Source organism: Sphaeramia orbicularis, chromosome 12, assembly GCF_902148855.1.
Source record: "Sphaeramia orbicularis chromosome 12, fSphaOr1.1, whole genome shotgun sequence".
NCBI classification, from domain to species: Eukaryota; Metazoa; Chordata; class Actinopteri; order Kurtiformes; family Apogonidae; genus Sphaeramia; species Sphaeramia orbicularis.
The window spans coordinates 24,687,516-24,699,703 of record NC_043968.1 but is presented as its reverse complement, the minus strand read 5'-3'; the positions used below and the strand labels follow the sequence as shown (position 1 = coordinate 24,699,703).

Here is a 12,188-nt window from a genome sequence, read left to right as displayed (position 1 = left end):
GACGCATTGGGCCATTGCTATGTGTTTGGCCCTTGTCGGCCACCGTATGGAAGAGAGATGACCTCTGCATATTTGATCATGTTGCGTCTCATAAATTACAAATAAACAATGTTAAATATTTTTGTGGAAATAAAATGGTAAAATGAAATTTTCCCAGAGCTGTGTTGTCCACTGGTGACCTTCAGGGGGCACCCTTGTCCAGCAAAACGGACGCTCCTCCTCAGGGGTTATTCATGCCCCCTAGTGGTGCCTACTATTATCACAACCACTTAACGAGACTGTAAACCTGACTGCCTCACTGTCCCAAGAAACTGGCACAAATCCACCTGATAGTGGCTCACAGACAAAAGAAACTGACACTGTACACAAAGAACACCAGCAAACATTGAGTTAGATGTTATCTTTGATTTTAATTGGACAATAATTACAGGATATACATAGTGTTTCATTGAAACAAGAGTGTAACACTGGTGGGCAAAGCCCTCTTTGCTCCTGAGGTTCAGAGATGGCTGACATACTCTCCAACCAAGATGTGCGTACATGATGTTCAGATGATCAAGGTTTGTGTTCAGGGGCCAAAAAGGAAAAGAGACTGCTGTGTCTGTGGCTTCCACATGTAACACAGTTTTCACAGAATCACAGTAAAATAATTCAGTCAGTCTTCACGGAGATGAACAGTTGAAGCTCCGATGTATTGGAGCAAATTCAATATCACAAATTCACCAGCTTGGGGTTTTTTCTTTTGTTTTACAGCTCCAATACATTGTAAAAAAAAAAAGTCCAAACAAAACAAAGCGTATATACAGTTGAACTCAATATAGATATATATACATATATATATACATACAATATTATATAAATATAGTAAAATAGATTAAATTACATTGATTTCACGGTCTTCCATAAATAGATGTTGGACAATAACAGTTTGGTGATGTGTTAAGTTAGTGTTGGAAGCACAGTGTACCATCAGATGACAGCCTTACGACTCAACGGGAAACAAGTCTCCGTTGAGCTTTCAAGTTTCTAACGAAACATTTCAAAAGCAGAAAACTGCGCAACCGTATGTAAAAATACTCAAACTGTTGTGACAGACGTTCACCTTAACTTTCTCTGTTGACATGTTTGGTTGCGGTGATTAAGAGCACACCTGACCTCTAGTTTTTAGGTATTTGTTTTTGCAAGTTTAACAGGTATATTATAACCACTGCATGTGGTCAAATTCAAAGTATTCTCCCATAAAGAAAAAATTTAATGTCCCCCCCCACCCCTGATGGGGGAGGGTGGAACTGAGGCCTCGGCAGCCTCCAGGTCTCAAAGCAGTAGTGTCGTCACCACACACGCCATTCCAACAAGATCTTCAGCAGGTTATAAAGAGTAAATACAGTTTAGAAAGATACAGTGTGAGACACTCTGCAGCTCCCAGTGTCGGTTCGAAAAGGCAGGTTCTGTTGACTTACACTATGTTTTACAAGGAAAGCTGACACTATATGGGAGGTCACAAAGCCTTGGTACGAATACTGAATAGGTGGTGTGGTAGACCTCGCCTGTGAAATCTGACAAGTCTATTTTTTTTCCACGAGTGTGCTGAACTGTAAGTGCTTTTCAATATACAAAGATGCTTTACAAATACATTTTTGGCAAAGTAAAAACAATAAAACAAATGTTGGAAGGAACTTAATCGTCCTTGAGGATGATATACTTTCAAGTCTGTCGCCTCTTATGAAACTTTGAGAGTTTCCATACTTTCTCAGCAGGAATGTGTTGTTGCTGAGCTCTGAGGTCACAGCCACGACTCAAACACCAATTGACGTACCTGAGCGTAAGCTGCATTTTCAACTCTACGACTACGATGTCTTAGTTGTGAGGCACCTTCAAATATTTGTTTTCAGCTGTACCATAACTACAAAACAAACAAAAAAAAACATTAAGAGTAAAAACAAGCAAAAATGACAATGAAAAATAGTTACAGTAAAAAGAGAAAACAAGTAAAACACCATCTTTGTGGCCTAACAGCGTACTGTACAAAGTTCAGATACATTCTCTTGGAATGGCATGGTCTGTTGCTCAAGAAGTCAAAGGCAAGCATCAAGTGAGTTCTTGTGGTTTTTCTTCTTTTATAATAGATCTTCATTGGTTGCGCTTGTGAGGAGTCCGGCACCGGAGCCTCCTCTCCTCCAGCAGGACGCTGCAGGAGAAACAGAGCTTAGTGTCCATTGGCCTGACTGTCTTCACTCTTGCTGGCGTTGTGGATCCAGTCCAGGACGATCAGACTCATGCTGCCGATCATGACCAGGAAGCCGCACAGAAGGAAGGCAGTGGCCTGAAGAGAAAAAAACGTTATATTTTACAACATGTTCACACATTGTCTTAAACCAACCACTCTAATCACACAAACGTCTGCTGTGACAGTTAGTTCCTTACCCCAATCTTTTGCACAGACTTCATGGACTCCTTCTTGACCAGTTTGATGTAGAAAGCTGAGGGTAGGATGAAGATGAGCATGGCAGCAGCAGAGGCACCTGTGGGAGAAAAAAAAGAATAACAATGTAGTCACAACTATTTCAGTTTTTAATCTTTGGGATGGACTGGACTCTCATACTGTAACACACAGAGACACTCACCGATAAAGCCAAAGATGTCCCTGATGGTGGGGACTAAGATGACCAGGGCGTTGGTGCCGACCAGCAGAGACACAGTGATGACGGTGTGGCGGATCCAGCTGAACTCCTTAGAGGCGCACAGGAGCTGGTTTACAGAGGTACGGATCTGTGCAGAGACAGACAGAACAGGATGTTATTCTACATGAGCTGCTGAATACTATCACCACTATAACATCTGATGCTCCTGTCATTGACACTTACAGGGAAGAGCACCACGGGGACGGTGAGGGTGACAGCGGTCAGCACGGCCAGACGGACGATCAGCAGCAGCACGTCGAACTTGTAGAACTTGGAGTAGGTGTGCAGCAGCTCAGGCTCCACGTGCACTGTAGAGAAGAAGACAGTGGAGGCTGTTCAGACCTGAGGTTCAGCGACAGGTAACACATGTAACGGCTCCAAGGCCTTTAAACTGCCAGAATTAGAGATTTTAATGTAGGGGGGATGCCCACTGGAGGCTTTACAGGAGGAAACATGCCAGGCAGTGTTTTAACCTTCTTAGGACAACTTGGATGGAGTTTTCTGTTTGTCTACTTGACATTTCGGGGTGCACAAGTACCCTCTATTCAGCCCATGTCCATTAGAGAAATGAGATAACTAAAAAACAACTACTTTTACGTTTCCAACCCATTACAACATATTAACTCTGGTATGTGTTTGAGAAAATAGTCTTTTTGTATTTTTTTGGAAATGAGAAGCAGGACATTATGTAATTCACAATACATAAGCAAATACTTCTTTATTCCTAGATTTACTGAGGTGCAGATTCAGAGACAGTTGAATGACTCATTTAAGTGTACATTTTTTTAGGGATGTGTTCGTCACTGCGACTCTGAATATGCCTAAAACACTCAGGGTAAAGTCTTGCCTCACTGCTTTACCATCTATGGTGTAGTTGCCAAAACCACTAACAAGCAAGAGCAAGTTTGAACCTGATTTCTCAATCTCTTCTTGACTCCAGTTAAACTCCACACCATGTTTGGTTTTCCCCTGTTTCAACAACTGAGGAAGTCTTTGCCCACTTTCAGGTTCTAACTAGTTTAGTATTCTATCAACATAAAATTAGATTTTCCTGATATGACAAAAGGAACACAAACACACTGGTACATCAGCCATATGCAATATGTGGTGTTCTTTCCCAAGTCTTACATAACATGCTGTGAGTATTTGCAGTTTTTTTTTTTTTTTTTTTTTTTTGTGCCAATTTTGGAGACCTAGTCAGTATTTGATTAGGACACGTGAGCTACTCTTGCCTGGGCTGATGACTGTTTGTAACCCCACACTAGTATGACTGGAGAACGTTTTGTAGTTTTAAATAATTATGGTTTCACAAGGATTCAGCTAAAATGAAATATAAATGTAAGGAGGCTCACCGTTGAAGGTCAGATATCCAAAGAGGGCGGCCAGGAGGTACATGATGAACATGGCCAGGAAGGACACATTGGCCACACCTTGCATCTTTCTGCGGGAACGGCTGTTTAAGAAAAAGGACATTTCATTTCGACACAGTTTAGCATAAATAAAATACTGCAGATAGAAACACAGCTGTAGTTTGTATGAAGGCGGTGAAATGGGCATAGGGTGCACTCACTCTTTGAGCTCCTCGTACATGGGCAGGATGGCAGGGTGACAGACGAAGGCGAAGGTCAGGATGGGAACAGCGTAAACAGTCTGAGAAGGAACACAACAGATCCAGGTTAAAATTCACCCAAACATAAAGCATTTTACACTTTCCAAGCTGAATAAATTGATTACATTCATCATATCTTCCATACCAAATGAGTTAGAGACTTTCTTGTGATCAGACAAGTAAAATTGAGGAAAGATGTTTTTTTTTTTTTTTTACCTGCTGACAGTTTCAGCTGACGCTTTAACCTGCATCAGAGCTGTCAAACGCTTCCCTTCCTGGCGTGATGTGTCTACAAATCAGCCCGATCTACTGTTTTAGTCATGTCACACCAGGAAGCGTTCGACAGCTCTGATGAAGGCTGAAGCTACAGCCGAAACCATCAGCAGGTTAAAAAACATCTTTCCTTAATTCTACTTGTCTGATCACAAGAAAGTCTCTAACTCACTTTCCACGCTATTGAGTGTCTCTAAGAGCTTCACCTGAGAGTTGAACACGAAGTATTTGGGTGTGCATGCGTCACTGTAGTTTTGGGGTAGCGAGACGTTGGACGTTTTGATGACAGTCTCATTATTAGCAGGTTCAGACAGAGGGCAGGGGATCTGGAACTTCTTGATGATCACCTGAAGGAGTAGAAAATAAATATTACTGTTATTTTTGTCAAACATACTGATATTTATAAGCTAAATTAGATCATGGTGGAAAAAACAAAACAAAACAGGCAACACCCTAAATACGCTGCTGTTAAATTCCATTACTGGAGCCACATCTCATCTTAATTATTTGCTGCTGTGTTTTATGACATTTGCTTATTGTGTTGCCCAGTGAAGGAAATCCTGTTGTTGTGTGTGCAAAGGTGGGGATCCACAAAATTCATGGAAAAACATCATGTGTTCCCTGAGTAAGATTCATCTGAAACAACAGACGAGCCTCATGTGTCAAAAGGGCGTGCAGGAAATACGTGTGTGTGTGTGAATGGAATGAGGAAATAGACACGTTTTACTCACCACAATCAGAAAGAACACCATGCACAGGAGGGACAGACCGCTGGTGTAACCAAGGTAACCTGTGACGGAGGGGAAAATAAAATCATGAGTAACTGTGTTTTTAACGAGATGCCTCTGTTCCTATCACCTCCCACTGAGCCCCGAGGACATGGAGTCTGGTACTGTTGTCGTCACTGCATCTACATTTGTTACTGATTTTACAACACAGGCATATATTTACCTAAGTTCCTGAGCAGTGAGAGGGGCAGGATAATAACTGCAGTCACCATCAACACAAGGTAGTCTCCGTTAGTGTACCATTCTCTGAAAAAAAGCAAAAATAGGCAACATGTCAGCAATCAATTCATTTGCTAAATAAGTAATTTAATTCATTTTTAGGACATCAGGTAAACAGACTATGCTGAGGTGTTTGCAGGATGCACAAATTATTTTAGGAGTAGCATATTTTAATAGCAACTTTTACTTTTTTTTTTTTTTTTCTAGTCATGGGATAATTGACATCAGCTTTGATCAAGCCCACTATTGTTTTTATTGAAGCTGTAATAGTAGAAGAACTGGCTGTACAACTGTCTCTGATACATTTATCTATCTGAATAATTTTTTTAGATGAGGCTTGATCAAACCTCTCAGCACCAGCTCTGACACATCTTTTGAAGCTCTATGAACATCTGCTCGTCAGCTGACACAAACTGGCCTCTGCAGGATGACTACACTGCTCACAGAAATAGATTAGAACAAAGCAGCTCAGAGGAGGAAAACCGCATCAATTTTTTAAACTTGATGCGGTCTCAGTGAGCTCATCCCGCGCTCCGTCTCGATGCGGCACCAGCTGCCCTCTCCTAAAAGGCCTCTTTGAAGGACCAGCTGAAGAGACCGAGCACTGTCCGTTCTTTTAAAACGTACGCCCACCCCCCCCTCCTCGCCCCCCGTCCCCACTCTCTTCCAACAGAAGGACAAACGCGCTGCTTCACCTTCTCAGAGGCAGCACTTGAAAAACAAACCAGTCACCATTTTGCCTGATGTGCCTCTTTACCTCAAGTGCCGCTGCCAGGGTTTCCAGCTCCCTTTCACCACATTTCATTTAAAGCGTGGTCCTGTTGGTAAATCTTTTTTTTTTTTTTTTCATTGCACACAGTCTTCATTTTCTAGCTTTGCACCCAACTGCTGACCCTTCGAACACTGCCAACTGACCAGTGGTCACGGTTGCAGATAGTCTTAGTAGTTTAAAACCAGCACTGTCATATCTGAATCACTAGAAAAAACTAAATCAATTGTTCTTGGCCTGAGGCTGGTCTGGTTGTGGAGCCAAGTTTTTTCTTTTGAAGTCTGGTCAGATATATCAGAGCGGTCTGCAAACTGGGCTTGCACAAATAATTAATTTGTTTCAAGTTCTTACATCATCAAGTCAATCTTTACTATTGACATTTACGGCTTTCTCTATATTTTCGTACCTGTTTTGTATTTCTCACAAATAAATCTGAACTGAATATTAAAATCAAGTCAATCGGATGTATCAGTGCAGCCATATCGTCCTCTTTTTCCTTGTAGTTAAAACATTGGATACTCACCCATTGCTGGTTCCCATAAAAGCTTCAATGACGATGGGCAGCTCATATTTTACGATGTAAAGGTAGCTCGACATAGCTGTGAAGACAAAATCAAAAGTTAGTTTATTTTGCCTTCAAAAAGCCAAGTCATGATCTTTACGGGAACTCTGCTACTAAAATAGTGACGTCAAATATTTGGTGAGGGGCCAGGTGGTTCCATTAGAGGAAAAATACTGTGGACGCGTTCTCCCAGAATGACTCAAGTTTTTACTGGAAGCTGTACTACATTCCAAAACACAAACACATGCTGGTTTCCATCCTAAGCACTAACACTGGCCAAGGTTTCCCTTTTTCCTTCTTTTTTCTTCCATGTGGTTAATTTAGACACTGAGGAACATTGTTTTGCTTGTGGAATAAACACACAGGCCATAATTATAGTAAGATAGGTCAATTATAGTTGCATAACCCATTTAAAAGCTGTTTCTTTGCTTTAAAATCCCAGTCTGTAGAAGCCCAGGCTGTTCCTCACCTCCAATGTTCTGCATGGTGATGGAGCAGGAAGCAGCGAGTTTTCCTGGCATCCCAAAGGCTTTGTAACCAAGCTGTTCGTAAACCAGGGCACCTTTAATGAGGGGATTAAAAATTGGATTAAGGTTTCAAAACATTTCTGCTGAGAAGCATGGGTTGATGCAGGATACTCTATCTGACTTACCTCCTTCATTGGCAGTTTTGAGCAGCAAATGGACAGAATACAATGAGAAGATGGCAACAGCCACGAGGAGAATCCTGTAAACAGACCAGAGGAACTTTAGCTGTGTATTAACACCCAACAACACATATTTTACACGGGGAAATGGCTATATGTCACTTGTACATGTGCTTATCTTTGCCGTGAACATTACTATTGATTGTGGGACTTTAAAGGCCAATTCAATGACAAACGTCCTGTCCTGACTGCAGTAAACAAACATATTGACATTTAGCGTCTTTGAAGGTCAGACAGTCCTCCGCTGCATCTTCAGCTCGAGTCTTACATATCTTAACAATTGAAACTGCCCATTGGAAAAAAAAGCCAAGCCTGCACCTTTTTACTATGGTTGATTTGGAAAAAAACAGAAAAATATCTGCTGTAGCATTTATTCAGAAGGAAAACCTGCAGTTTCTGAAATTTTGACAGCCTGATCAGCAAAGACCTTGAAGCATCAGCAGTGTTGAACAGGACGAAAGGTTTCCCTGTATGGGATCCTTTTAACGCCCCCAGGACGCTGCAGAGCCAGCACCGTGTGCCTGAGTATTAATAGCTCAGGTGAAAATTAATCTCCAAGCTATTCGAGACCTGTGCTGTACAGAGGCAGTGTTTCCTACCAGCATGTGACCGCCAGCTGCTTTGAGCCTCTGGCTGTTCGCCTTCATGCCTCAGACGTCATAATCAATTTTATCTTATCACCCTTATGTGCTGTGACTCGACAAATATATGCTGTAGATGACCTTAGAGGTAAAGTCTATTTACTCTGATGAAACTGTTCACTGCAGAGAATAATTTTATAATGGAATTCAACAGGATGAGAGTGTTTCAAAATCCTTCCATTTGCTGGGTTTTTCTGCTTCCTCACTTCCTGTACAGAAAGGCCTCAGATTGGTTGACAGTGAACCACACCCAGATCCATTCAGGACCTGTGTAAGCGTATGTTACCTCTCCATTTACGTAACTCCAATTGCAACTGGGATTAGCTTAAGCTGCTCCGCCTGCCACTCCCTGTGTTTGTAAACATGCATAAAACCACCATTTGGTGGAGTCATGGAGCCCAGCAGCCTCACAGTGTAACAGGAGTACATATTTGTGGTGAAGTGTTTGTGTCTCGTGTCTTAGGACCCCCCCTGGGTGCAGGTTGGATCCCACTTGACATGAATCTGATCAGTGTTTCTATAGGCGCTGCCGGTGTGAAAGCAAAACCTTCAACTCCTTTAGGTCTTTGACATTTGAGAAATCAGTAGGAAGTGAGATGTTATTGAAAAGGCTCTAAGTGATAACAAAACTGCAATCTTGAACCGACAGGGGGTGCTGTCATGTCCCCATAATTTGCACAGCAGATGACTCTTTTCTTTTCCCCACTAAAAGTTACCTCTTTCCACTGCTATCTACAGCAAACATGATAGGAAGTACTTAAACTGTGGTGAGCATTTTGTAAACTGACCCTCATGTTATCTGCTCTGGGTTGAGCCAGCTGCAGAATGAACACATACCGTAGCACTATTGGCAGAGAAACTGTCCTTGTAGTAATGAGGTACATGACGAACGCAACCTTGATTCAACAGACAAAACTACACCTGCATCTGTTCCCCTCAGCCAAGAGTTTTTTTTCTTGCTGCACTCCTACCTCAACCCTTCCCTCATTCATTCTGTGACAAAAACTCATGTATGTAGAAAAGTCCACTTACACAAAGAGTGCGATGCCAGTGTTGGCCATGGCGTAGGACAGACCCAGGATGCCGCTGCCCATGATGGCATTGCCCAAGTTGAAGACGGACATGCCAAAGGAGGCATTCCCCTGGTGCTGTGGAGAGGAGACGGTTAGAAAAATCTTAAGTAACTGTATAAAACACTGAGACATTAAGCAGAAAACAGAAAAAGAGCAGCTCTTACATATTCAGTCTCATACTTCTTCTTGCCAAGGTTGTGTTCAGGGAGGAAGTTCTGACTTTCTGCCTCTATATCCGTGTACGGGCTTTAAAGAAAGGGGAATAAATTAGATTTAGTTTATAAAATGACATAAAAGGAGAGAAAAGGGTTAAGTTGTTAAGCCATTTAGTGTGAGTCACTGAGAAGCCAGCCTCACCCTCCCAGTGGGACCTTCTTGTCTTGGTAGGTGTAGTCATTGCTGTTGGAGCTGCTGCTGTCATCTTCAGGAAAGGTGTTTAAATGGTTCATCTCAGTGGGTTGTTTCATACTGTGTGAATCAGACAAACCAACACAATATAAGTCAGCTTTTTCTCCAGTTATTCTACTAAATTTGCATTTTCACTGTTTTTGCCTCATGTTTCATCTCCTCCTGCCTCAACCTGTTTTTATTTCTAGCTGCGCGCGTTCACGCCCTTCTGAATAATCAATATTATAGTGGGAGGCGCGCGCCGCAGAGCGCTTGAATCTCAAATCACGTGACTTGTCGAGAAGGGGAGGAGGAGTAGGAAGAAGCGCAAGGGGAGGAGGGAGGAGAGGAGAGGGGGGGGAGAAGGGGGGATGCACCGGCAGTGGAAAAATACCAGACCGGCATCCGCGCACACCCGATTTCACCTCAAAGCCGCTGCAGTCTGTGAATGACAAAAAGCCGCAGTACGCGCCGCTGACTGTGCGCGGTTTTGTAAAAAAAAAAAAAAAAAAAAAAAAAGACAGCATTTTCTAAAGGTGTGTCAGCGATTTCCATCTGTTTATGTGTGATATTCCCATATACCCATCACAGACCCAACCCTCAGATCCTTTAATGACATTATTTCCATGACCGGCTCCGATGGAAACAATGGCACGTGCTGTCCGTTTATGGGCATGGGTCTCTCCATTTTGCGCAGCGCGCGGCACTCTGATTCACACATACATGTCTGAATAGAGCTTTTTTTTCATTACAGACAGTTTGAATGACATGTTCCGTCTCCTTGTGTTGATATGACGCTGTGAGGCATTGACAGCCCTGTGCCACCCCAGTCCAACACTGCACCATCACTCATACAGTCCCATTATTTATTTATTTATTTAGACCAGGACTGACCTGGTAAAGAAATAACGATTTCTAGAAAACAGTCCGCTTCTTTAGAAGGAACTTAACATATTTTACTAAGAGGGCAGGAAATGTCTGGTGTCTGACAGCACAAATGAACAGGCAGTTTATTTATGAATAAGACTGAAGTTGACTGATGAAATCCAAATACAACCGCACATCATGCTGTACATTTGTACAAATAGAAAACCAGAATATTCAAATCTTGTAAGACTTGAAAGAATGAATGGGCGCCTACATCCGGTATTTTCTGACAGACTGTCGGTAAATGATGAGGTGCCGGCGTTCTTACCTTGAGATATGATGGATTCCTGTAAAATCCTGTCTTCAGAAGAAAAAAAAATCACAAGACTGCGGACTTCTGGACGATTGACTGGACTGTCTTCTCAAAAAGACTCCAAAAACAGACTGATCCTTGAGGATATATAGGTTATATATGAGGAAATTAAAAATGAATGGACAGGCCTATTACCAAACAGGATGCGAGTGTTATCTCTGAAACCAGTCTGAGACAACAAAAAAAAAGACAAAGACTTCTCTTAGAATAAATAGAACGACGCGTAAAACCAAAGAATGTCGATTTATTTTCGATTAAATCAAATTCCCAGAGATGCGGTACGTTTGGTGAGAGGACCCTGTTCTGCTGGAGGAGGGGTGGGGACTCTCCCTTTATAAAGATGAGCATTGCATCAGCCCGGAGCCACGGAGGGGGGGGAGAGGAAGAGGAGGAGTGGCTTCGAGTGGAGGCAGGAGGAGAGGTTTTTTTTTTTTTTTTTTTTTTTTTACACACAGGAGTGACGTGGTTTTGTATACAAACACAACGCCTTGACCTAAAGACTTTCCCCTGAAAAGCCACAGGAATCTTAGAGTACATTTTATTACAGGTGGAATCAAACAGTACAGTACGTCCATTATATTTACACCATGACACATCAGGACTATTAATTACATCTATTAAACTCATCATTTACACACAGTTAATAAATTACATAACATCTAAATCTGTCTTTATGAGTAAATTAAAAGACATCCTACTCTAAATATGTACAGATGTAACATTTCTTCAGACATATAAAGTGAACTTCAGCATGTTTCTGTCACTGTGACTTATATAAGGGTCCTGAAAGAACAGGTCAGTTTCATATGTCTGGGGTGACCTTGGACTTGAACTGTATTTGTCATTACTTTTAACATGATGGTTACTGCCGTGTGTGTATCCAGTGAGTATCTGATTCTCAAAGTAGATTCAGGTTAAACTTCTTAAAAAAAAAAAAGACAGAAAAAAAAGAAGTCAGGTGTTTTTTGAGGATAACTCGACACAAAGCGGCCTGGTCTGACTGTCAGTCCAGATCAGGCCGTGCCTCCAGCTTCAAAGCAGACCCCCCCATCTGAAGGAGATTACACACAAACGCTGTCATGTGACAGTGGTCATCCTGATCCTCATTCACACACTGTGTCCTCTGAGTGGGGTCAGGTTACATGTGTGAATGTGTAAGTAGACATTTCCACAGCTCAGTTGTCTGGTTTATTATTAATTGCAGGGATCTCTGAGAAGTTCAGTCTGTTCCCTATCAGGC

The 12,188-nt window shown here is 42.1% G+C and overlaps 1 protein-coding gene across 4 annotated transcripts; it reads right to left on the bottom strand.

Annotated features, from left to right (window-relative positions):
• Positions 1–390: 390 nt before the first annotated feature.
• On the bottom strand, positions 391–11,275 carry slc38a2 (solute carrier family 38 member 2). Of its 4 annotated transcripts, none has more exons than XM_030150895.1 (16): positions 10,904–11,275; positions 9,679–9,789; positions 9,486–9,567; positions 9,281–9,396; positions 7,554–7,627; positions 7,371–7,463; positions 6,863–6,938; positions 5,515–5,597; positions 5,295–5,353; positions 4,770–4,910; positions 4,252–4,331; positions 4,034–4,134; positions 2,865–2,989; positions 2,625–2,769; positions 2,425–2,522; positions 391–2,323 (listed from the first exon to the last, which is right to left on the bottom strand). In XM_030150895.1, exons 2-16 carry the CDS (start codon positions 9,786–9,788, stop codon positions 2,207–2,209), a joined length of 1,500 nt encoding a protein of 499 aa, XP_030006755.1. In that variant the 5' UTR covers position 9,789; positions 10,904–11,275; the 3' UTR covers positions 391–2,206. The 4 variants fall into 4 exon arrangements, with proteins under 4 accessions (XP_030006755.1, XP_030006753.1, XP_030006752.1 ...); XM_030150893.1 differs by having other exon boundaries at positions 9,679–9,798; positions 10,909–11,275; XM_030150892.1 differs by having other exon boundaries at positions 9,679–9,798; positions 10,914–11,275.
• Between the last annotated feature and the right edge of the window lie 913 nt (positions 11,276–12,188).